This window comes from Lithohypha guttulata, assembly GCF_036872675.1.
Source record: "Lithohypha guttulata strain CCFEE 5908 chromosome Unknown scaffold_1, whole genome shotgun sequence".
In the NCBI taxonomy this organism is placed as follows: Eukaryota; Fungi; Ascomycota; class Eurotiomycetes; order Chaetothyriales; family Trichomeriaceae; genus Lithohypha; species Lithohypha guttulata.
The window spans coordinates 4,042,435-4,066,846 of record NW_027042750.1 but is presented as its reverse complement, the minus strand read 5'-3'; the positions used below and the strand labels follow the sequence as shown (position 1 = coordinate 4,066,846).

The 24,412-nt window shown below is 49.0% G+C and overlaps 11 protein-coding genes across 11 annotated transcripts; 3 read left to right on the top strand and 8 right to left on the bottom strand.

Moving 5' to 3' along the window:
- Positions 1-200: 200 nt before the first annotated feature.
- Positions 201-2,372, top strand: SLY1 (Vesicle trafficking between the ER and Golgi; the record flags this gene model as incomplete). The annotated part of the gene is made up of 3 exons (XM_064895873.1): positions 201-237; positions 287-491; positions 539-2,372. The coding sequence occupies 3 exons, from the start codon at positions 201-203 to the stop codon at positions 2,370-2,372; spliced, it is 2,076 nt and encodes a 691-aa protein (XP_064758560.1).
- Positions 2,373-3,207: 835 nt separating this feature from the next.
- Positions 3,208-3,667, bottom strand: LTR64_001491 (uncharacterized protein; the record flags this gene model as incomplete). Its single annotated transcript, XM_064895872.1, has 2 exons — positions 3,208-3,240; positions 3,299-3,667. The coding sequence occupies 2 exons, from the start codon at positions 3,665-3,667 to the stop codon at positions 3,208-3,210; spliced, it is 402 nt and encodes a 133-aa protein (XP_064758559.1).
- A 2,396-nt stretch (positions 3,668-6,063) lies between these two features.
- Positions 6,064-7,544, bottom strand: MCA1 (Ca(2+)-dependent cysteine protease; the record flags this gene model as incomplete). Its single annotated transcript, XM_064895871.1, has 4 exons — positions 6,064-6,089; positions 6,140-6,227; positions 6,312-7,092; positions 7,144-7,544. 4 exons carry the CDS (start codon positions 7,542-7,544, stop codon positions 6,064-6,066), a joined length of 1,296 nt encoding a protein of 431 aa, XP_064758558.1.
- Positions 7,545-9,044: 1,500 nt separating this feature from the next.
- CCT7 (T-complex protein 1 subunit eta) lies at positions 9,045-10,769 on the bottom strand (the record flags this gene model as incomplete). Its single annotated transcript, XM_064895870.1, has 2 exons — positions 9,045-10,183; positions 10,232-10,769. 2 exons carry the CDS (start codon positions 10,767-10,769, stop codon positions 9,045-9,047), a joined length of 1,677 nt encoding a protein of 558 aa, XP_064758557.1.
- Positions 10,770-11,168: 399 nt separating this feature from the next.
- Positions 11,169-12,717, top strand: LTR64_001488 (uncharacterized protein; the record flags this gene model as incomplete). Its single annotated transcript, XM_064895869.1, has 2 exons — positions 11,169-11,309; positions 11,362-12,717. The coding sequence occupies 2 exons, from the start codon at positions 11,169-11,171 to the stop codon at positions 12,715-12,717; spliced, it is 1,497 nt and encodes a 498-aa protein (XP_064758556.1).
- A 994-nt stretch (positions 12,718-13,711) lies between these two features.
- Positions 13,712-14,329, bottom strand: ISU1 (iron-binding protein; the record flags this gene model as incomplete). The annotated part of the gene is made up of 1 exon (XM_064895868.1): positions 13,712-14,329. One exon carries the CDS (start codon positions 14,327-14,329, stop codon positions 13,712-13,714), a length of 618 nt encoding a protein of 205 aa, XP_064758555.1.
- Positions 14,330-15,133: 804 nt separating this feature from the next.
- On the bottom strand, positions 15,134-16,714 carry LTR64_001486 (uncharacterized protein; the record flags this gene model as incomplete). The annotated part of the gene is made up of 1 exon (XM_064895867.1): positions 15,134-16,714. The coding sequence occupies one exon, from the start codon at positions 16,712-16,714 to the stop codon at positions 15,134-15,136; it is 1,581 nt and encodes a 526-aa protein (XP_064758554.1).
- A 1,390-nt stretch (positions 16,715-18,104) lies between these two features.
- Positions 18,105-18,934, bottom strand: MAM33 (Mitochondrial acidic protein mam33; the record flags this gene model as incomplete). The annotated part of the gene is made up of 4 exons (XM_064895866.1): positions 18,105-18,130; positions 18,179-18,723; positions 18,777-18,835; positions 18,890-18,934. 4 exons carry the CDS (start codon positions 18,932-18,934, stop codon positions 18,105-18,107), a joined length of 675 nt encoding a protein of 224 aa, XP_064758553.1.
- Positions 18,935-19,730: 796 nt separating this feature from the next.
- Positions 19,731-20,116, bottom strand: LTR64_001484 (uncharacterized protein; the record flags this gene model as incomplete). The annotated part of the gene is made up of 2 exons (XM_064895865.1): positions 19,731-19,955; positions 20,006-20,116. 2 exons carry the CDS (start codon positions 20,114-20,116, stop codon positions 19,731-19,733), a joined length of 336 nt encoding a protein of 111 aa, XP_064758552.1.
- Positions 20,117-20,344: 228 nt separating this feature from the next.
- TMA16 (translation machinery-associated protein 16) lies at positions 20,345-20,884 on the bottom strand (the record flags this gene model as incomplete). Its single annotated transcript, XM_064895864.1, has 1 exon — positions 20,345-20,884. One exon carries the CDS (start codon positions 20,882-20,884, stop codon positions 20,345-20,347), a length of 540 nt encoding a protein of 179 aa, XP_064758551.1.
- Positions 20,885-21,244: 360 nt separating this feature from the next.
- On the top strand, positions 21,245-23,524 carry EXO1 (Rad2 nuclease; the record flags this gene model as incomplete). Its single annotated transcript, XM_064895863.1, has 1 exon — positions 21,245-23,524. The coding sequence occupies one exon, from the start codon at positions 21,245-21,247 to the stop codon at positions 23,522-23,524; it is 2,280 nt and encodes a 759-aa protein (XP_064758550.1).
- Between the last annotated feature and the right edge of the window lie 888 nt (positions 23,525-24,412).

The following is a 24,412-nucleotide window of genomic DNA, read 5'->3' as shown; positions in this document are numbered from 1 at the left end:
AGGTGCACCTAAAACATTTGGCAGGGCCGAGTGAACATGGAAAGGACAGATTGCGACTCGAAGACACTCTGCAGACAAATTCTACACTCTCAATCTGCATCACCAAACGTGTAACACTACCGCTAGAGCGTATACAGAAAGAGAGCTGGTCGTTTATGCGCTCATGAGTGGAGGGTAGAGCCTTCACTTCCTGCCACAAGATGGCGACCAAGCAAACACTAAGAGATCGCCAAATCGGTCAGTCTGCTCCTCACGACAACCGATCGGCCTCGCTGACCGATCTCAGCCTCTATCGAGCGAATACTGAATCTCAACCATGAATCAAGTGAAAATGACGGGACATTTGGGGACAGCAAGACCACGGTTCCTTTGTTGGACGAGAATGGGGACCCTATATGGAAGGTCTTGGTGTTCGACAACTTGGGAATGAATGTCATTAGCAGTGTACTCAAAGTCAATGACCTTAGAGCGCATGGAGTTACAATACATCTGTCAGTACCGTGTCTGGCATAGAGCAGAGCTGGCTAACGAAACGCAGAAACATCAACAATCCTCGATATCCTATACCCGACGTGCCAGTCTTATATCTGGTCGAACCAACAGCAGTCAACATTCAGCTGATATGTTCTGACCTTGCAAGGGGTTTATACTCTCCTGCCTACGTCAACTTCATCTCCTCCGTCTCTAGACCGTTGCTGGAAGACTTAGCAGCCCAGATCGCTTCAACAAATACCGCGGAGCACATCGCGCAGGTTTATGATCAGTACCTGAACTTCATTGTGGCAGAGCCAGATCTTTTCAGCTTGGGTATGGGTAAAGAGGCATACTACACTTTCAGTAGCGCAAAAGTGGAAGAGGCTACCATAGAGTCGGCAGTCGAACGGATTGTGAGCGGTCTGTTTAGCGTGGCAGTGACCATGGGCTCGGTGCCCATCATACGGTGTCCTCAATCAGAGCTCGCAAAAGCTATAGCCACGAAGCTGGACCGCAAGCTGCGGGATCATGTGTTGAATTCGAAAGACAATCTCTTTTCACCTGGTCAAAGAGGACAGCAAAGTGCTTACGCCAGTCCATCACGACCAGTGTTGCTGATTCTGGATCGCAACATTGATCTAGTGCCTATGCTCTCACATTCTTGGACATATCAGTCCCTGGTACATGACGTGCTCAAAATGCAGCTCAATCGGATCACTGTCAATACAGCGGACGAGCAGAATCCGAATGCAAAACCTAAAGCCTACGATCTGAGCGCGGGTGACTTTTTCTGGGCTCGAAATGCTGGCCAACCATTTCCTAATGTTGCAGAGGACATTGATAAAGAGCTCTCAAAGTACAAGACTGATGCGGAAAATGTCACGAAACAGACGGGTGTTTCCAACATTGACGATATCGACGATACAGGTGCAGCATCTGCTCAACACCTGAAGGCAGCAATTACACTCCTTCCGGAGCTCAGGGAGAGAAAGGGAATACTCGACATGCACATGACCATTGCAACAGCACTCCTGCAAGGCATCAAGAATCGGAAACTAGATGAACTTTATGAGCTCGAAGAAGCTATCACCAAACAGACACCTGCGCAAATGCTAGAATTGATAAATTCATCAGAAAAAGGGAACAATCCACTTGACAAGCTGAGAGTATTTATCATATGGTATCTGTCCGTTGACAAGGAGCCGACGAAATCAGAACTAGTTGAATTTGAGCATGCGCTGGTAAGCGCAGGTGTAGGAGACGCAGTCGCAGCAATACGGCATATATCCAATGTCCGCTTCGAGACTCGTGGTACCATGATGCTGACTTCCCAGCCGACCGTCACCCAACAATCTTCATCTCCCTTTGGTGGACTTGCCTCTCTAGGCAAGAACCTCACCAAGAACCTGGCAGCCACAGGCCTAGGCAGCGCAGTCCCGGCTCAACTCGAATCCCTCGTCAGTGGCGTCAAAAACTTCCTGCCAGCAAACCGAGACCTCACAGTAACTAAAATCGTCGAATCAATAATGGATCCACCAGCCGCCTCATCCTCAGCCATCGCCAAAACAGAAAACTACCTATACTTCGACCCCCGTTCCGCACATGCAAGAGGCACAACTGGCGGACCAGCCACGACCGGATCCCAAACGACAGCGCATACCACTCCATCATTCGGGCAGAAGAGGCAGGGCTACTCCGAAGCCATCGTCTTCACTGTTGGGGGTGGCAGTATGGATGAATACGGTAATTTGCAGGAGTGGGTGAAGCGGACGAGTGGGCAATCTAGCACTGCCGCCGCTGGTTCTGCCAAGGCAAGAAGGGTGATTTATGGTTCTACGGAACTGGTGAATGGAGAGGATTTCTTGGCTGAGTTGGTGAAATTAGGTACTACAGGTTAGCAAAGTAGGGGTTTAGAGCGAGTACGTAAGCACGCGTCGTAAAATTAATCGCAGTTCGCCTCGCTTCGTCTCTGGATTTGCTTCCTCGTGCAGTCGTTGTTGATGTCCGTCGCCTGAATAGTCGGTCTTCAGTGGCTATCACTAGCCAGCAATATGAACAAATGAGCAATGCAAGACGAGACCATACAGAAGCATCAGAGATGGATTTCGATTGTCTGAAAAATGAAACGTACAAAGTTGCTGGACATGGTAAGCGTATAGTGACCATTTAAGGCAATAACACGTAATGTGGGCACAAGATCCGAAATGCATTTTGAATAAATTCTGCGCGTGTACTTCACCACACTCATTAGACGATACGACAATGATCATTCATCACATCGATGGCAGTACACTTATGATCACGACAACATCCTTCGACATCCAATAATGCTTGCTCGATCGCTGACTCGCTCGCTCAATAACTTGCATCCATCTATAATATTCATTCAACCACCCACTCCTAACACTCGCTAATCTTCGTAAAAGAGTCTATCCCCCAGTCCGCAGCCGCTGATCTATCAAAGCAGCTATTAATCTCAAAAGAACCGCCCATGGGTATTAGTGATACGTGTCGTCTCATAACGTCGTTGGTGAAAAAGAGGTTAAACAGCAACTCGTCGCTGCTGTGCATGGTCGACACTGACGGATGCACCACATTGGTTGTTTCTCGTCACTGGTGATTGTGTCGTGGTGGCTGGAGCTGCCTTGGAGAGATCGGATGTCTGTGTAGTTTCAGCCGGGTGCACGGTACTCTCAGTGCTTGCGACAGACCTTGCGGGTTCTGTGCTAGGTGTTACGCTAGAATGGCTGGCATGCGCAGGTCGATCTGGTTGTATTGGTGGCTGATCGTCCAGGCTGAGGTTAGCCAGCATGTCTGAGCTTACTCTTCCACGCTTGTTGGGGCTCGTCATTTGTAGTTGGGGCGATGTCCCGGTTTGGAGGCTATCTTTCCGCTGTGCAAGAGGTAGCCCCCCAAACTTATCTCCCAGACACCTCAGCAATTGGACGAAATGGTGATGAAGGAGGAGAAAGATGTCCTCTTTGCCCAGTATCTCGGCAAGACTTCTCGGTTGAGTCTGGCCAGCTCGCCGTGGTTGACCGTCTGGATCTCTAGGTCTTTGTGTCAAAAAAGAAGAGATTTCTGTATAACCCTTGTTGGTATCTGTAGAGCTTTGCTCATCTCTCTGTTTCTGTTGTCGCAATTCCTGTTCGTCTTGAGCTTTTTGAGCCAAGTCTTCGATCGTCCTGGACATGGTTGCGAAAGCACTCCAGAGCATGGGACAGGCCTTGAAAGCATTATATGCGTCCTTGCCAGCCAGAGCGACGAATGCGTATGTTCTCCTGCGCCCACGAGCTTTGGGATCAGGAAGGCGAAAGACATATGCAATTGTGTAGCCTGTGCTAGAATCACCGAAGCAGAATGGCCCTTCTGGCATGCCTCTCGGCAGAACTTCGCAAGAAAGCGCCCTGATAATAGCAGTGCGTAACTGCGCGTAGTTCTCCGGATCATCTGGACTTTTTGATGTCAGATATGTTAGTGTATGATCATGACAGTTGGTATGAGAGACGGTGGAACCTGAAGAGCTGAGCGAGGAAGATTGCGATTCTTGACTTGAGCCCGGTTGTACTTGGCCGTGCCTTCTTCTATGTTTGCCCAAGCAGATGAATTCTCGCGAGCGCAGTACTGGGGCACCGTGAACCGATTTGCCTCCTTCTTTCGGCAAACTTCCAGGTGCTCCTTCTGGTAATCTGGCAGCGACCTTCTGTGGCACCGTAAAGGTACAGCTGGCGCACGTCTCACCATGAGCCCTACCGTAGGGAAATCTTCTTAGCTCCTTCGTATAATCATCGTGTCGAAACCACGGATGTTGTTCGATGTTCTGAGTTGGCGACGACGGACCGACGTCGCTCGGTGAATCGCGAGGGAGCTTAGCGTGCTCGTCCTCGGGTATGTAGGGCGCAGCCTGATTCCGGGGCGTGGGGCTTTCAAAGGACTCGACTGTCGACTGGTGGCGCTGAGGTACTGCTGGATCGCATTTTGCGCATTCTAGAGGTAGCACTTGACTGCACAGAACCGACTTTGGCCCATGGACCTCACAAAAATGGGTGAGCGCGATCTGCGTATCTTCAACATCAGCTGCATGTTTCGTCGACTCTGCTGTCGCGAGGCCGTACCGTGAAGTCCATCTCGAAACCACCCTGGCTGAACCTTTAGAAAGCAATTCAATGCTGGTACCGCGCTGCAAATTTCATCAACCTGGCACCACAGCAAACATCCATGCTTGCCAAAGCCTATATAGATGGACGAAAACCATTCGCGATCGTGAGGGCGTCTTAACGAAGGCTGTCAATTCGGTGACAGGCTGAGAAGTGTCGATTGGTGTAGCAGTAACTCAGGATGTCTCTGGCGAAGTTACAAGACAAGTTTTCTGCAAACAACAATCTCGTTTGATTACCGCGGGAAGGCCGAAAGTCGAACAAAGTAGTGCAAAAAGCTTCCCGACGCTCTGACTAAAAAACCGCAGCACAACAATTCACAGAGCACAAACAAATTCCAGACCCTTCCCACACTCACCAAGCTGAATATATGAAATTCCGAAACATTGCGACCCAAGTGCCGGTCAAGCGCGTCGCTGTGCTTGCCTTGTAAATAGTCGTTGTACTTTCTCGTCGTCATTTACAGGGCAGCATATTTTGATGAGCATGACGATTGGATCCCAAATTCCAAAGGGACTCGATTGACGAATGATCACTTCACCGCTTCGTGATTGCAGCCAATCGCGACACGGCCGATGACAGTCGACGGGTAAGCTAATAAGAGAGCCGCGCTGAAAGCTTAAACTCTGTTCGGTAGGCACATGGGATTGATGGTCAGCAAAGTGGCATTTCCAGTGGCATTGCTCGCTGGTCGTGTGCTTTCCTCGTCTCTGACGAGTCAGTCTCCTGTCAATCATCAAGCTGGGACTGACCCAGGAGCAAACCGGGACGACCCGACCTCGATGTTAATTCCGATCGACCTGCCTATTCAAAAGCATGCATGCTGTTGGACCTGACTATCCAGTAACACAATATATGACTGCTTGAGCTCACACTCTTCGTTCAGGCTCAGCACGGCTTAATTGGAGCAAAATATATAGGATCAATTCGCATCTCAACGGTGCAAGGCCGATCATGCATAAAGAGCATGGCAACCCTGGCATTACCAACCTCACTAACGACAGGACCGTTAGACACCCTGCATTCTTCACATGCGGGCCCGAGTGTACTCGTATCGTATCCCCTTCAGGACCTGACCAACGTATAGCTTTCGTGTCTGCGAAGGATTGGCGACGAGTATGAGTCGGGCGTCGGCATTGAAGTGTTCCGAATTATAGGCCGATTTCGGAATAAGGGAGTACGGCATCATTCAAGACTTCCAAGACATATACGAGGCAGGTATTAGATAATCTTGAGACGAGGAGAAGAGCATGTCGTTCAACGTATTAACGATACAGCTTCGTTTTCGCGTCCTGCTTCATGCGCTTCTAGGTCGCCAAAGGCTATCAATACTAATTCCTAAACATGCAAGTCGCTGTTGTTCATTATCCAACGTTCAATATACAAGCAGATTTTATGTGAGACAAGCAGTTGTATCAACACTATTTCTCCATTACATGACGTACAATATATCCGTATCTGTAGAGGAACACTTAGCATCAATCTCGCCAATAGAGACAATCACTCACTTAAAGGATGACTGCAGCTCAACTGAGGCTTTTGACTATACTTGGTTGATAGCTCATCACGAATGCTGTTGAGGAGCTGTACATAGCTCTGAGACAAGGTCAGTATCAGCACTATCAAGAAACGGGGGAATAGCTGAGTGAGACCACTCTGAACAAAATGCAAGCTACTCACCTGATGTGGATTCTTCTTCAGAGCATTGACGAAAGCCCAGCTCATTGCGCCTGTTGCTTCTCCTGAAATGACTGCATCCTGCGAAGTTTGCTCATCTTTGCTACCCGACCACATGATCACATCGGCAGGACTTGTCTTTGTTTGCTTGGCTCGCTCGTATTGTGCACTACCGGTTGTCGCCTTCTTGAACAGCCCCATAGCAGTAGAAGCCATACCACCAAGGTCGCCACGAGCGTAGGATGAGACGATGGACAACAGTCCTTGACCCGCCTCCTTGGCCAGGTTTGGCTCTTTGAGCACACCTTGTGTTGAGTAGAGGTATGGAAGATCGAGAGCGGAGCCAGAGTGGCATGAATCGAATATCGCAGTAAGGCGAACGCCCGGCTTCAGTGGCTTGACCATGATCCTGTGCATCTCATCGTCTACTATGTGACCTTCGGTACGGAAATCGACTGGGTATATGACTTCATCGTAGCCGTCCTCCTCATCGCCATCCAAGTCAGGCGTCTGTCCACCATGACCACTGTAATGGAAAAACAGAGAGTCATTAGGTTGTGCATCTTTTACGAGCCAGTGCATGGCTCTGAGGATGTTTCGCTTCTTCGGCTGGGACATTTCGTTCTGTTGGTCATCGGTAAGGATCACCATGTCTTCTCTTGCGTAGCCGAAGTTTTGGTTGAGGTAGGTGGACATGTTCTTCACATCGTTGATACATCCGCGAAGCTGCCCTCTTTGTCCGAAATAGTTGATACCGATCAACAATGCTTTCCTCTTTCCCGTGCTGTGATATCGTTAGCTGAGTTCGGCAATCTGAAAATGGAACGAGGCTTACCAGTTCGAGTACTGGAATTGGTATTGACTTGGAGCGCCGTGTCCGAAGGCCTGAGGAGCTGTAGGAGGGGGCGGAGGGTTGCCGTTCGCGTTGTATACACTCGGCATGCCAGGTCGTGGACCAGGATATCCATTTGGCTGTGGAGGAGGTGGGCCGCCATAACCATAGCCTCCTTGCGATTGAGGTGGAGGGTTGTTGTATCCATAAGGCGTTATCTGCGGCGGCGGAGCGTTGTAGCTCTGGGGACCGTAGTTCTGTTGCTGTGGCGGGTAGCCATATGATTGTTGTGGTGGGTATCCTTGATTATACTGCTGATATTGTGGTTGTGGAGAGTACGACTGAGGAGGGCCGTAGGAATGTTGTTGCGCGCCATAGCCTCCTTGACCCGGGTAGTACGACATATCTCGTGTTTCGATGTCTTCAGATGATGATGGCTGTCAAAGACTCTGTTGGTGTTGGATGTTGCACTTCGATAGGATGGTGCTCTAACAGTGAGTCAGGCTGACAACAATATGTGACCCGAGCGGAAAATGAGAAGCGATCAGGTGTGGACCCCTATTGGCCCAAGCGCCCGTCCAGCCCGCGAGACCCCTCGGCTTGGATGTGACAAGGAATTCGATGAAGCTAATCCTCGCTAACTAAATGGTTGCGCTGTAGCCTGAAGGTTCTGGTTGACTGGGGGCTGTATATGTTTTACAAGACGAAGGGGATCAATATTCAAGTTCTTGCACATTAGTTCACTGCTCTAAATTCGGGAAATTGTCAAAGGTGAATCTAAATTCGAAGAACATAGCCGTTCATGAACACAGCCTAACGCTCGTTTGTGGGGACACACACACACACATTGAGTTCAAACAGGGTTCGGAAAACATTGGCAAGCTGAATGCACAAGTGAGTGCTTGAAAGCTGACGACGCGGCTTCATGCTTCATCGTAGACCACGGCTCGGCGATAGAGCCAGATGAATCCATACAAGTAGACATGAAACAACATTGTTAGTGCTTCAGGCAGCCATGGAAAGCCTCTCTCTCCAGATCGATTTTGTTGAAACGATGCAAGTGGTTGTTACTACTACTACTACAGTCATACAAAAAGTCCTTTACTCTTACAGACATCACCCGTGTGGGCCTTGCTAGACCACAGTACTAGTTAGTGCCCTTGACTACTTCAGCTTCCGCACTTGCAGTCCACTTCCTTCCCGCAGCGCCCTGCTACCTCATGGCAAGCGCACATACCCAGTACATGCATGAGCATTCCTCTTTGAGATAAATGCCGAGAAGAGCTATCGTCAATGGTCTCTTCCTCTTCACTCACGTCACCTTGTACCAGGACCTGGTGCGAGATATGCTTGCTGTATGAATCAACAACAAACCACCACAAACAAAGACATCCCTGCGATGCCTGCTAGTAATTGTCATCCTGCTGTCCCTCTCCAACCGTGTTCAACGACAAGGTGACAAGTCCAGCCTTCCGGAATGGCTACTTCTTACAAGTCCTTGCCCTCCCATTGGGTATCCTCTTTGCTGGCGACCAGGCATTCGAGATTGCACGCTACCACAGGCGAGTCGAGACTACAGCTTGCCCCTGCATTGGTCTGTTTTCGTCTTTCGTCACAGCGAGAGGTGATTGACGCAAGCCATAACAATCGTTGATGTTGATGGTCACAGGTGTTCATGTCAGGTTGTTGTGCATTTTCAACCCATGTAATGAAGGCCACAGGAGCCTGTGCAGGACGAGACCTACGGATTCGCCGAATCCCTCATCACTTTATTGTTATCGCACCTATATTCTAGACACTGTATCGTGGACCGTGCCGATCAAACCTGCGGCAAAAGACTCCGAGAAGATGCACGCTAAATCAATGCACTTTTGACCTCCGCCTACTCCTGCTCTTTTGCGATATCATCGTCGAGGCATACCCCTACCACGTCCTCTTAGCGCCCTTTGAGCCGCGCCAGGAGGTAGACCTCGTTGTGGCCCTTGAGGCGCCTCACTTTGCTCGTTCTTGATCGTTTCATCAACACTCAGGATCAAACAGGCAGCCTCTACAGCTGCTTGGATAGCATTGACCTTGACCAGTGCGGGTTCCCACACGAATGCATCCATATTGTTGCGCACACCTTCGTGGTCGAAATCAACTCCTGCCCAAATGTTGCCTTTTCTGTGCTCAACCCGCAGACGGTTCAGGATGTCGGTCGAGTCAAAACCTGCGTTGTCGCATAGCTGTCTAGGTATTATCTCGAGTGCTTTCGCAAATGCTTTGACAATTGCTTGCTGTTTGGAAGGCACGTTCTTGTCGGCATGTCTGTGAAGATAGCTCGAGATTTCCATTTCAGTAGCACCACCACCTGCCACTATTGTCTTGTTCTTGATGGCGCGCTTGACGATCATGATGGCATCGTGTAAACTCCTCTCAGCCTCTGCAATGAATTGTTCAGCGCCACCTCTCAAGATCAAGGTGCAGGTTCTGGCTTGTGGGCAATCGCTGAAGATGTTGAATCGTTCGCCTCCAATCTGTCGCTCCTCAAAGTCGCCGCAAGTGCCTAAATGCTCAGGCTTGATGTCTGTACATGTCGATTGTGTAGCTGCTCCTGTCGCTTGACATACTCGCTCAAGGTCATCAGAGGATACTCTTCCTGCGCAGAAGACGTCTCTGTCGGCGAAGTATTGGGTAGCTAAATCACCAATGGGTAATCTGCTAAGAACAACCTTTGCACCTGTTTTGTATAATGCTTCCAGCTTGTTGAAGATGATCTGCCATTCGGCATCGACAATAGCCTGATACTCTGAGACTTGATCTACTCTTACTTCTGCGTTGTCCTTCTCTGCCTTCAACTCAAGCTCGACGTTTAGGCAGACGATTTTGGGATCTTTGAAGCTCTTCGGTTGCTGTTCGAAACCAGCATAGGAGAATGTCTTTTTGAACGCGACTCCCCCGACGAACATGGAATCTTGTAAAGCGCCACCAGGGATCTTCTTCATACCTATCAGCTTCTCGTTGAGGTCTTCTTGGTCAAGCGACATGACAGCGTCAACAACCACTGTTCTCTGTGTTAGTCATGCTCCGTCACTGAAGATTCACTACTCACTCTTTGTGAAGAAATCCGCGTTTCGATGTATCAACTTGCTGCTCATAGCTGTTGCAGCCAACTTGCGTAATGTCTCGTATTCGCTACCCTCAGACATGCTCACTGAGATTTCCTTGACCTTATTGACTGCCATCTGACCAGCCCTCCTGAGACCTTTAATGATAGTCTGTGTGCTCGCCCCACTCTCCACATGGTCCTTGATCTCTTTTAAGATTTCACCTGCTAGTACTACCACAGATGTTGTACCATCGCCCACTTCTGCATCCTGCGATCGTGCAATGTCCGTAAGAATTTTGGCAGCTGGATGGACGATATCGAGGAGTTTCATAACGGTCGCACCATCATTGGTGATAGTCTGTCTACCATTGCCATCGACAAGCAGTAAATCACCACCATATGGACCGAGGGTTGATTTAATGGTGCTCTGTACAGCCAGGCAGGCGTTGATATTGCTTATGACCTGGCCCTTGCCTTGTGAGTCGTCTGTGCCTTCCTTAAGGACCACTATAGTAGGTGTCTGTCCACCGAATGCTGCCATCTTCGCCGTATCGTAGCAAACTTCAATTGGTGTATGGATGTCAATGTCTTTGGCCTGCGACAGGATAATTCAGTTTTCGAGCCCGCTGGCAGCGACATGCCACAAACATTCAGGCACCAGGCACCAACAATTCTCCATGGTCAGTAACGCATGTCTGCGGTTCATGGCCCTGAAAATCGCGTCACCTTCAGGCAGCAAACAACCGACGCGCCTGTAGCCCCATGTGCAGATAATCATTCACTTTGGTCGAGCAGTCTGTTGCAATACACATGCGGTACGTTCTCAATCAGATCAACCAGTCGACATCCAAACTCGATCTCAGAAAACTTCACATGATGAGATTTGCCGAATGATCACCAAGCACTAGAAGTGGAATAGCAGGGGCAGCAGCAGTTAATCATGGATACCATATTAGCCAATGCTTCACAGCTGAACCCAGTACTACTCGCAACCGACGAGGATGAATACGATGGGGTCGCCAGAGATGTTTTACAAGCTTTGAAAAAGATCCAGATGAATGATGCGAACAAGATCTTAGAAGTACGACATATGAACTGTGATCAAAGCGCTCATACTAACATTTCGTGTACAGGTGCTCGAACAACTTGACGCATCCACATTGACGATACCATACTTCTACCTCCTGCATGGCCTACTCGAGATCTTGTCTCCCTCCAACAAGCCAACGTCCAGATCAGTACATCCAGCTTTGTTGCCTGGAGGAAAAGCGTGGGCCGTGATCACAGAAGGCCTTCTCAACTTTGACCCCATACAGATTAGATATGTTGGACACCAGCTAAGCAGGATCGTCGAGGTGGTATACTATGGCGCAGAACAATCGTCAAATTTTGTGCCAGCTATACAAGTATTGCACAGCGTCATACTTGGACTTGACCCTACCTCGTCAACCCTGACTGTCACCCACTACTACTTCGTCCAAGCATGTTCGTATACACGAGCATACGTAGACGCAGCCTCAATTCTCGATCGACCAATATATCACGTTCCCACGTCAGAATCTATGAAACCCTTGGAAAAGAGATTGGCCAAGAACTTCTGCTCGGCTCATGAGTCTAGCCTAGCCTACATCAACCCACAAAGTGGTCTGTCTGGCAGGATCACATATAGAACATACCTCGAATACTATCTATTGGGGGCTTTGTGCTATATTGGTTCATCGCAATGGAGAAAGGCAAAAGCTTTTCTAGAGGTCGTTCTTGCCACACCAACACAGCAGAATGCGGCAAGCATGCTCATGGTCGAGGCTTACAGGAGATGGGTTCTGCTCTGTCTTATCATTGACGGCGAGAGCCAGCAGCCACCAAGGGCAATCAGCGCAAACGTACTGAGGCATGTGCGAACGATAGCCAAGCCGTACGAATGCATCGCAGATGCTTTCAAGACTAACAACTACGATACTCTGACTGCTGAAGTGCAAGAAGGCCTTGACCAGTGGACCAACGATGCCAACTATGGTCTCATGAGCGAAGTCCTGCGTGCCTTCAGCAAGTTCTCCGTGGTTCGTCTCGGCAAGATCTTTGCGGCTCTACCAATCGAAGAGCTTGCACGACGTGTCTCGCCCACACCCGAAAACATGCCAGGCTTCCTTGCCTATATCCAAGAACTCATATCGACAGGCGACCTCAAGGCCGAAATTACCTCTGCAGAAGGAGACAGTCTTGGCACTGTCCGATTTCTGCCACCCTCAGCAGCTCAGAAACCTGAGCCCCAGATCGAACAGGAGCTTGCCGTCAAAGCAAGAGAACTTCAAGACCTACTTAGACACGTTGCCAACTACGATCACCAACTTGAGGTCAGCAAGGACTATCTGGACTGGCTGCAAAAAGCAAAGAAAGCCAGAGACCAAGAAAAGAAGGGAAATGTGCCGGTGAAAGTTCCTGGTCTCAGCACAGGTGATGTCGATGAAGACATGATGGTAGATTATTGAGCGACATCGCTGCATGACGAGTTACGAGAGCACGTATATATGTCTTCAAGCGAGCGAGCATACTTCCAGATACCTAGCATGAAGGACACTGCATATCCTGTTAGCAATGTTCAACAGCTTTTCAGGTCGCGGTGTCCATGACGGATATTCAAGATAGATGACGGCTGTACTAGAGTCGCTATAGAGCAGCTTGACTTGCACAACCATCATCCTTCAGGACACCTATTATCTTCTCTTCACCACGATTCGCATCCTGAACGTATCTGCGCTTTGATCACTTCAAGCTCTGACCACTTCGAGCCTTCATCACGGGACTCGTAGCAATTGCTGTATCCTTCCACAAAAAGCGCTCATTAAGATGTCTTCAAATAGCGGTTCTATTCCACGATCAAGATAACGGCTAACAGCCACGATGTCGTCGTGCCTCCTACCTCGCTCCTCAAAGTTTATGAGAGCAAGACCATCATTGTGGTTCCAAGTCTTCACTCGACTTCTTCCTACATATGGAGGATACAGTGGGCGCTTCAGGATGAAGCGATCACTCGATGCCATGTCATGGTAATGATTGAGCCGGTGGTGCCTGGACTTGTTGTAATCATGAGTAGTAATGGAGAAAATTTATCTGAAGCTACATTGTGGTTTTGGCATTTAGGCATGTGTTTTATTCGAAAATAGGTGGCTATGTAGAAAATGTACACTACTAATCAAAACCAAAACAGGGATATCAATTTCGTTGATACCGTTACTCCATACCCTTTTCGCAGGGATAGAGAGCGGAAGGTAGAATGATGACCTGTATACAAGCTCTGCCTTGCACAGGTAGGTTTTGTTAAGGTCTTTTAAAAAAAGCTTGCTTCATTCCGGGCTGTTCAGGCTCGATCAATAACACTTGATCTCGGCCTCTGCAAAACGCTATTCTGCCCAGATCACTTTCGACCTCATCCCACTCACACAAATCCCATCCGTGCTCATCCGTCTCCTCATGAAGCACCATCTAGGCAGCTGCACTCGCCCCAGTGTCTGTGGTAGCCGTAACCTTCTCGATCTCAATCCTCGGCATACCTTGAGCCTGGCTCATGCCCAAATCTGTCTGCTTCGCCTTCGGGTTCTTAGTGTAGTAGTTGTTAATTGCACTCTTGATCGCATCCTCCGCCAACATACTGCAATGCAACTTGACGGGTGGTAGGCAGAGCTCCTTAGCAATCTCGGTGTTCTTTACTCTGCTAGCTTGCTCCAGCGTCATGCCGCGTACCAGCTCTGTAAGATATGAAGACGAGGCGATAGCAGAACCGCAGCCGAAAGTCTTGAACTTAACGTCACTGATTGTATTGCTGTCTGGATCGACTCGAATTTGCAGTTTCATAACATCGCCACAAGCGGGTGCGCCGACTAGACCGGTACCGACATCTGCGTCGTTCTTGCTCATTGAACCGACATTGCGGGGGTTCGAGTAGTGGTCAAGGACCTTTTCATGGTAATTTCTTCTCTGTGCGGGTTGTTGCTGTGATGAGACGAGGATACGTGGCGCTCTTGTGATGACAGAGTTTGTCGACGGTCTGACGGAGGCTGATAGAGCGCGAGGAGTGGTGCTTGTGAGGATACGGCGAGACATTGTTTTAGCTGCGCTTTTCTTTTTCGGCTATTCCTTGGTTGAAGTTTTGTCTGGTGTTCGTCAACTTGACGAGAAAAGGTCTACTGAATGGTTTTGGCAAGAATTGATGTAGGTTTGTCGTGACGATAGGACGGTAGATAGTGTGTAGAAAGAGAGAAGGTAAAACGGTGATGGCGACGGTTCTGTTTGATGCGGATGATGTAGTGCAGTCTGGACCCCGAAATTCGGCAAACTTTCGTCACCTATTGCTGGACATTTGGGCCGTTTGTGTACGACAGTAGAAACGTCTGAGCCGGCAACTCTATCTGGATCATGGCTGCTCGGAAGAGCAAGCCTGAGCAAATCATTGTGGGCTGAGTGGAGTTGTTGTCACAATTCCTCCATGGATCCTCCAGCAATACGACAAGCCTATAGGATACCTTACATTACGTTGATCATGGTACTGATACGCAGCCTTTGCTCGTTTGTTGCGACCCCCAAGTACAATTTCGCGCATCTTTATCTAGGCATCTTCTGTTGAGGAAGCACATACTGCGACTGTTGCGGAAATGACACGAGCCGGGATAATGGTACCTCACGCTGGAAAATGATCATACATAAGGGCGATTGCAAACACAGATACATACATTGACGTTGCTACACCCACAGACTCAATGTTTCCTAACAGTCACACAGAAAGACGGCACGATGAAAGACTATACTTTGAATAGATCCTCTGCACACCTCGATCGCTGCAGACACTGTTTCTTAAAAGCAGTAGCAGCAATATCGAACCGCTGTTCGCACTCCGCAACCTTTCAAAGCTCAATTCCTCGCCTCACGCAATCTCACATTGACCTCCCAAGGTGCCGTCGTGACGCTGTACTGATACAAAGGATCTTCCTCCGTCACGCTGCTCAAGTTCTCGATTCGATCGTACTTCTGCATCAATCGCACAATCACATAGCCAGCCTCCGTCAACGCAAACTGTTGACCTAAACAAATTCGAGGGCCGCCATTGAAGGGCAAATACTCCCACCCAACCCTTTTACCGACCCAGCGGCTCGGCTTGAATTCATTCACATCCTCACCATAGATATCCTTGCGACGATGCATGACGTGGACGGCGTAGTCGACTTGAGTGCCCTTGGGCACGAATATAGGTGATTTTCCATCTGGTCCACCACCGACTGGAATGGTTGTATCTCGCACCGCACGACGAGAGTTTAGAGGCACGGAGGGATAGAGACGGAGAGTCTCGTTCATGACGTGCTGCAGGTAAGTACAGGCTTTGAGACTTTCGAAGGTGATGTTCCTGGGCTTCTCGTATGTGCCAAACTCGTTCAGGACCGTTTCTCGCAATTTCTGGAAGATGTCTGGATGGCGAGCAAGAACCCAAAATACCCAGCCTAATAGTCCAGCAGTTGTGTCCCGCCCAGCCAGAAAGATGTTCAGTAGTTGAGATCGAAGCTCAATCGGATCGCGAGTAACCTTTACCAATTCGTGCAAGAAGACGTAGCGGCCTGTGTCCGCCTTCTCGAGATCCGAGGTCAAGGCTCGTTGGACAAAAAAGTCAGCGAACTTGTGGACGAGCTTGCAGTCTGTCTTGAATTGCTTTGGGTTGTACAACCAATAGTTTTCTGCGAAGCGAGCTCTCTTTCCAAGCATGTGTGTCGCTCTGTCAAAGGCTTTGCCAACTTCAATGAGATCCAGTCCAGTAGGGTTAGATAGTTTCTCGTTGTTTCTGGCCGAGGCAGGAAGAGCAGTGATCTGGGAATGTACTGATTCAGAAAAGAGGAATTCGGTGGCAGAGTCTAGGGTGAGCCGAAAGAACAGAGGTTGCAAGTCAATGTTATCTGTCCAGCCATCCGATGTCTTGACTGGTATATGTTTGAGCAGATCCCCGACGTGCTTCTCCTCAAGTTCAAGGTCCGCCACCAGATTTCTCGCAAATTGTGGTCGTAGCATCGCCCGTGCGTGAGACCAGTCAGCACCATCAGCAGTGAAGATGCCATTTCCAAGGAAGGGCCAGAAGTTTCCACGTCGACTTGGTCCGAGTTCGAAGTCGTTGAACTGTTTGGCCAAGATGGCTTGAATGTTCTCTGGGTCGATCGTAAAGAATACAAGCCCACCAAACAAGTATTGTTCGAACGTTGTCTTCCCTTGCATCTCCTGGAAGCATATACGTTCAAACTCGTTGGGTATTTGATGGCGTGCATCGGCCTGGAAAATGCGTGCGATCATGTCGAGACCACCAGGGTACTTGTAGGGTCGCATAGGAGCCCGCTTGCAACCCTTAGCTGCCGCTCTCTGCTCATATCGCCAGGCTTGATAATATGATGCGACGAAAGCGTATAGTAGGTAGACCGGAGGCGCTGCTAACAGCAAAAGCACTAAATGCACCATGCTGGATAGGAGATCGGCCTGTTGCGAGATTTGAATGTTACTGAGCTTCTCAACTAGCTGTTCTGAAGGAGTTTGTTGCTATGCACGACGTCTCCTCTTTAGTCTCTCGAAGTTGCGAAAGGTAGTCGAAGCAGAATGTGAAAATCAGTAACAACGTCGAGTTTCAGCTTAATTCCGCCGCTTCACCGACTTACTGGGCAGGTATATAGAATTGTTAGCGAGCTGATCGTGCTGGCGAAGTTGAGAACAGTGCACGAAGACATGAACTATATACTGCAACCTTGGGCGTGTAGGTCATTTGGCTTGCCCAAAAATACGTTGTCGTTACATCGATATGTGTGATGCGATGTGCTCAGCTGTTTTCTTAATTACATACCCCTCTTGACTGCGTCACAGTTGGGAGAAGCTACAAAGTGGTCAGACATTAGGCCTCTCATCTTGGCTAATTGCTGCCAGTCTTTCGGACGAAGACAGTCGCAAGAAGATACCCAAGCTCATGGAAGGCCTCGTATTTCTGAGCGTATTTCGTACACGAATCTCCAGTGTGACACTGACAAGATATGGTGTGTATGAAACCGAGGTCGAGCAGGCAGAGGGTTTTCGAGCACTGGTAGGAGTGGCGGAGTAACTTGTGCCCGTACGTGGTGGGGTTTTTGGGTCAGAGTCGTTATTTACCTAGGTTTCTAGAAGACTCGTGGCAACGACATGCGTATACGATCGGTTTCAAACTTTCACCAGTGCTCAAAACGTATACTAGTCGGGACAGGAAGTGCACCATGGCAGGCGCGGAATCCGAAACGGTCACGTGTTGACTGCTGTAGGCTGTATCGTGAACACGATGGCAGGTTTCGCTTAATATGAGCAGGGGTCCTAGCCGCAAATGTTGTAGAGACTAGCATTAAAACAGAAGATATATACGAGGCGATGTAGATTTCATACAGCAGCTACGACCATGATGCTATTTGGTCTTTCTCCATTATCTTCGACATGCGGATGCAGATACGCAAGAACACGATGGTAAGTGCTTGACGTGCATTGCATATGGCCAGGCTTGCAGATAAGATTTTCAGGAAATATAGGTCTTCCAAAGATAGCGAGAAATCTTTCGTATTTTGAGCGGTCCTGTACTGTACCAACGAGCAGTTCGACACTACAAACGTGCCAGGCCAGCAACAGAGCCACTTATCTTGTCGTTATAGTCGTACTTTTCTGGACTATCTTAACAAGACCTTCCATTCCGTGGATCAGCAAGGCGATGGAGCCCTGACTCAGTCATTCGTCTTCCCAAAGGGACCGTGAGCTCGCGTGCTGGTCGTCTATTGTACAAACTTGTTTCGCTCAACGTCAAATCCAGTGATTAGAAGCGGAGATAATTATAGTGATACAAATTTTAAGCGTCAATGAACTTCTTCATGTCTAACGTACTGTTAGTAAATGCTCATTGATATCGGGTAAGGGACTTACTGTCAAGCCATTGGACATATTCGCGCTGCTCCTTGTAGTCGACATATCTTGTCAAGAACCAGACCAACTGTGTGTTGATACCTCGCTCACCAATGTAATTGTCGTACATTTGCTGTAGCTCGCCGTCGAGGTATTGGAAAGTCGGTCCTCCATACACGTCTTGAGCCTCTCTGCTTGCCTCGTGGGTCTTGGGATCAATCAGATCTGCGCGTGGGTAGTAGTGGACATATTCGATATCGATCTGACCGTCTTGCGCCTGAGCAATAACGTTGGTGGCACCAATGGCACCCTTGTCAATAGTAATGCTCAGGTTCAGTGGGAAAGAGCTGCTTTGTTCCTGTTCAGCGCCAGCGTCGCGATCGGATGGTGCAAGGCTATCTTCTGGCATAACATCAATCTTGCCACCTTTTGACTGGTTGATGGTTCTCTTTCCACCGGAGGTAACATCAGAACCGAAATCTGATTCATCGTCGAGGGAAACGTCGTCGTCTAGATCGGCTTCTTGCTGGGCGTTCATGTCGGCGATGCTGCACTCAATGCAGATGCTAAGTAGGTCAGTGACTGAGCTTGTTTACATCGTTGCTTGCCTGTATCATACGTTTCATTGCCGAACTGCTTGGTGAGAACAATGTTCTCGGTACCGGGTTGATCAGTCAGCTGCGGTCGATGTTAGCAAATGGCTCTTTCGTCGCCTTTGGACTGAATGCATACCTTGAACTCGGAGTCATCTAGGTAATCTTGCAGCTCTTGAGGCATGGCATTGGAGTTTGGTGATTCCTGCTCCTCGATGGATCGCTCGTGTTCGAATTTGGCAGAAAGTTCAGCATCAGCTGTCGCGCATGATTAGCGCTCGTGTTCATTAGCAAGACTTTTCATCCTTACAGTCACCAGCTGGTTCTCTCCATATCCTCGTCGTCGAAAAGGCTTTACACTGTGTGAATCGTGATATGCTTGGTCTGGTGATGGCTGTATATCTTGAGGCGGATCGGACAGGAGCAGCCCTGAGCGCTGTCCTTGGAATAGCTCGCGCAATTGATCGTAATGCAAGCATTTTGATGTGAGGTTATGATTGTAGATTGAATCAGCGACAGAAGATTGGTCAAGTGGTTGATGAAGTCAATATATCGTGATGCGATATCTACGAAGATTATGCAACGCAACAGGCTCGCGATCCTCTCGAGCCTTTCTGGAAATTTTAGCGTCGCATCAAATGATTTGCCGCACTTCAGCCGCACGACCATGGAAAACATATCCGACCGTCAGTAAAAGACCACGGTTTCCACGTACAAGGCTTTGCATATCTCGATTGCCAGTAGCTACTTCACACATTCTCCTATCGCTGCGAGACACAACTTTTTTTCAAAACACTAGAGGAAGAAAGAGGCAAAACCCAGTGCAACCAGAAGCTGTTGGCCCATGGTCCTCATTATGCAGGCATTGAACGTGCTGTCCCTCAGAACGCTGGTAACGATCCTGCAGAGAATCTGAGTGGCTCGCAATTCTGTATCTGATAGCCAACGGTGGTGGTAATGATACGGACTTATTCAGCAGATTATGGGAGTACTTCGGTCGGCACATGCACCACCATCACATCTGTACGACGTGGTGTAATGAACTTTTTAAACTCGGCGTGCGCTCCGCATTGAGAGTCGTAGTAATCAACGTCAGCCTGACTTGCAAAGGTGGTCTGCCCACATAGCGTGAATCCTTTCGATCGCTCTTCTGATGTATTGATTGTCTTGCCAGCTTCATTGTGCAGAATATAAGGCTCACCGTCCTGGGCAGTTGGTCAGCTTGTGCCGAATTTTGCCGAGCTAAGTATCATACCTTTACTGCTGTTTCGCGCAAAGTCTTGTACTTCTGTATGGCAGCGTCGACGTCTTCCTCCTTTGGCACCTTGAATAGTGTAATCCTCTTTATGTATTTGGCGGGACTCATGGTGAAATTGCGCGGGCTAAGCAATCGGAGAATGGGGAAGGCGCGAAACGATGATCCCAAAAATCTTTTCCACGAGACACAGGTTTGTCGAAGGATGTAAAGTGATGTGAAATGGAGGTGGTGGCACTCATGCCTTGAATATATGTTTCGATATTGGTTGCAAACATGGCCGGAATTACTCCGCACCGAATTTTGGAGCCGAACAGTGAAAAGCCGAACACTCTTCAATCATGACAATGACTTTGGAGGGAATGAGGATTTCTGGATATCGCCGTCTTTGACGACGCGGCAGAATTTGAGCGTGTTTAATCCGCCCCACGAACCACCCCAGCGCTTCAGATGCTCGAGACCGTCTTCAGTCGTAACATCTGGAGCCCAAAAACCAGCTTTGAATTCCTTTGATTCATTGTCGATACGATTTTGAATGTTCTCTTCCGCCTTGCTGCGAGGCCGACCTGGTCTCTGAGCGGCTCTGAGTTCTGCCAACTCTGTATCGTCACGGCCTATGAATTCCTTGACCAGGTTCTGCAGTTGTGATTCTGATAGTGGTGCTGTGGATTCTGCCAAAGCATCCTGAAAGTAAGCTACCCTATCGATGTAGATCTGGTTCGATCTCGCAGCAGCAGTTGCAATTCTAGCGAGCTTGTCCTCTCTTGCGCCTGCTTGTCGTAATCTTTGAGCATGACGACTGTTTTCATGCAGCGCAGTTGGTTTGCCACCATGTTTCTTGGATATCTGCTTCTGCACCTTGTGCAAAGACCGTGCCATTGCGCTTAAATTCAGCAATGTTATGGAAAATATCTATAGTACTCGTAGAGTCTGCCAGAAAATCAGAGCGAAATTCACATGACTTGGCATTCCTTCCGAGTCTAGAGTGGGCCCAACAAAAGGTACGCGCCGCGTCCCATTCTGGGCCAGCGCGTCCGGCCATGCAAGGACAACCCGCTGCTCGCCAGCACATCTCGCCCCATACCCGTGACATGAACGACAACTCGAGCACATTTCTCCCCTCGTCACTCACATAGACTGCGTCGTACATGTGTCTCTCTTTATAACGCCATACCCTGACTGCGCTTCCCAGATGGGGAACAGTTGGTAGAACATCTTGTTGAAAAGCAAGGCGCCAACATGGGTGTTAGTGGATTGTTACCCCTACTGAAGTCTATACACAAACACACCTCGCTCAAAGCATATGCTGGACAGACTTTAGGAGTCGATGCTTTCGGATGGCTGCATCGAGGTGCTGTCGCTTGCGCCCTGCAGCTTGCACTGGACAAGCCCACTACACAATATGTGAGCTTCGTTGTCAACAGAGTTCGTATGCTCCTCGATTTCGGCATTACTCCATACCTGGTTTTCGATGGTGACTCTCTACCGAGTAAGGGCGGCACCAACGCGAAGAGGAGGAAAGAACGTCAAGCGGCGAAAGAGTTGGGTATGTCTTTGTATCATTCGGGCAAACACGATCAAGCCTGCCAGGAGCTACAAAAAGCCGTCACAGTCACACCGCAGATGACCTTCGCCCTGATCGAGGAGCTTCGTCGCATGAACGTCCAGATTCTGGTCGCGCCTTATGAGGCAGACGCGCAACTGACCTACCTGGAAAGGGAAGGTATCATTGACGGGATACTCTCAGAAGACTCGGACCTCCTTGTCTTTGGGGCAAGGAAGTTGATTACAAAATTGGATCAGTATGGTGCATGCATTGAGATAAATCGGTCGGATTTTATCCTCAACCGCGATATCAGTTTCGCGGGCTGGTCCGACACCATGTTTAGACGAATGGCAATCTTAAGTGGTTGCGATTACCTACCGAGCGTGAGTGGGATTGGTCTCAGAAAGGGCCACGAACTTGTCAAGAAACACAAAGACCTTGCTAGAATTGTCAGAGCAATGGCATTGAATGGAAAATACGTGGTTCCACAGGACTATCTGTCAAGCTTCCAGGATGCTGAACGTGCCTTTCTGTACCACAGAGTATTCTGTCCTAAGTTCGGCAGGGTGGTAACTCTCAACCACTTACCACCTGACCTTAAGGAAGAGGAAATGCCATACATCGGGACTTCTGTAGAGCCCGAAATTGCTGTTGGGGTTGCATGTGGCGACCTCAACCCGAAGACAAAGGAACCATTTGTCTCGGGCGTGAAAGACCTCAAGAACTTCACATCACGCGCAGTACTACAAGAGAGCAGAAGGCGAACCTACGAGGGGTCGCCAGGATTAAAGCCAAAGAGATCGATCGATAGTTTCTTTCCGCCATCCAGGAGACCTCTGGCTGAGCTGGATCCTAACAGCCTGACCCCGTCTCCATCACAGCAAAGGGTACTGGAGAGAAATCGCAACGCCACATGGGAACCACGATATGCGAGTTCGGCTCCTCCTCTTCGAAGGACTATCACCGACTTGCCTCCCTCAAGCTCAACACCAGTCCCAGCTCGTGTCAACAAATCGTCTTTTCTTGCCAAAGCTGGAGCTCCCTCTACTTACAAACCTGCCAAGCGGCAAAGATTGTGCTCAGAATCGGACGATGTCTCCCCCTGTAAGGAAATTAAGCAAAGTCGATATTTCGCTTCCAGCACAAACGAGCACAGTCCATTAATTAGCAAGAAGACGAGAGACAAAAGGGCTCAAAAGCCAATGTTCGATGTGTTTTCCGACGATTCAGTCGAAAACATCTTTGCTGCGATGGAACAGCAAGTCTTGCAACCACCTAAGGTAACAGTGGACTACCCAGAATTGCCGAAGCTGCCTGTCGATGAAGGTGTGGCCCTCATTGGTCGAGAGGAGGAAGAAGAGGAGGAAATAATTCCGCAATCTTCACCTGCGAAGCCTCAGGACTCACAATTCGACTCCCAGTCAAGTCATGGAACGGTAGAGCTTCAGGCAATGGAACTTCAATCACAGAGTGACAGCCAGACAAGTGAGGAGATTATGATCAGCAAAGACGAACAGCCCAAAGCTTTTGAGAAGCTTCTCGAGCAAAATCTAAAGCAGTTACGTACAGCCTCGAGCTCACGAAGAATGAGTCGTACATTTTCCGGACAGTCTCCATTGATGCAGTCTTCCGTACTGGCGACGCTGAGTCCTTCGCTTGTACCTCCACCAACTCGTACACATCTCGAGCTCGAAGGTGAACTCGAGACGGAAGACCTTCAACATGGGTCAGTGACCACTTTCAAGTCCCTAGCCAGGACTTTTGTATGTCAATCGCCAGAGAGGCAGCATAAAGCGCTCCAAACGTTATGTGCTTTACCACCAATATCGAACATGGCCTACTCACTTTCAACGACTGCTGTTGAAGGCAGTGAAGATGCAATACCTTTTAGCAGTCAGGACGAAATCTCTGAGGTCGAGGAGAGGCCCGTAAGCAGTCTGAACTTGAAGAAATTTCAATTTCTGGCTTCATAGTATAGAACAACATTCTTTTACTTGAGAGCAGCGCATCAATGCTGGGTATTGATGACGGAGTTTTGGACATGCAAGCACAGCACAACTGTTGGATGACAGTGTCAAGCATTGTTAATAACGTATTGGCGTTTGGCAAGTGGCCTCCATAATGAGAAATGATGATGAATGAGTATTGGTAGCACATATTCCGTATTCTATGACCGCGAATCACTTCCTCTGATATCTGCATGTTATTGGATGTATCTCGGGTCATGATACATTGTGTTGGCAGCACCAATCTGGGCTCAATGCGCTGAGGATGGCTGGCACTTTGCCCCAGAATATTGGCTGTTAGTCGTCGCGGCCCGTGCAGATCTTCAGGTACCAGGCCCTCTGGACTGGCCAAGATCGTGATTATGGAGTTTGAGTGGACTCTGGAAAGGCATGACGTAGATTGACGCTAAGACGTAAATGGTAGCGTGTTGACTTTGTCCCGGCAACTGGCAACTGCGACCGACTAAAACTCCTGCCATCTCAATTCTTGAGAAAAAGCGCATCGCCAGCCATCGCATTTCCAAAGCACCACAATGCTGACCGAATGAAAGATCTCGAATCCAGTGTCAAGGAGGACTTGTATTGGAAACTTAGCTCAAGTTACGCCTTCCTGTCCTTTCATCTTTCCTGCACTACTGTGTACATACTGACAATTTGATCGAAAGCCTTTACTTGAAAACAGATCTCGAGATTTGCTGCAACAACGACTTCAAAGCACAACTTGTCATCTGTGCAAGATTGACTGAAGCCCTTTGCCACGAATTATCTCCTCCACGCCGTACAGCTGGGACCACCTTCTGAGCTGGTCGTTCACCATATCCTCCGTCCCTTGTGGACGACAATCGTCAAAGCTTG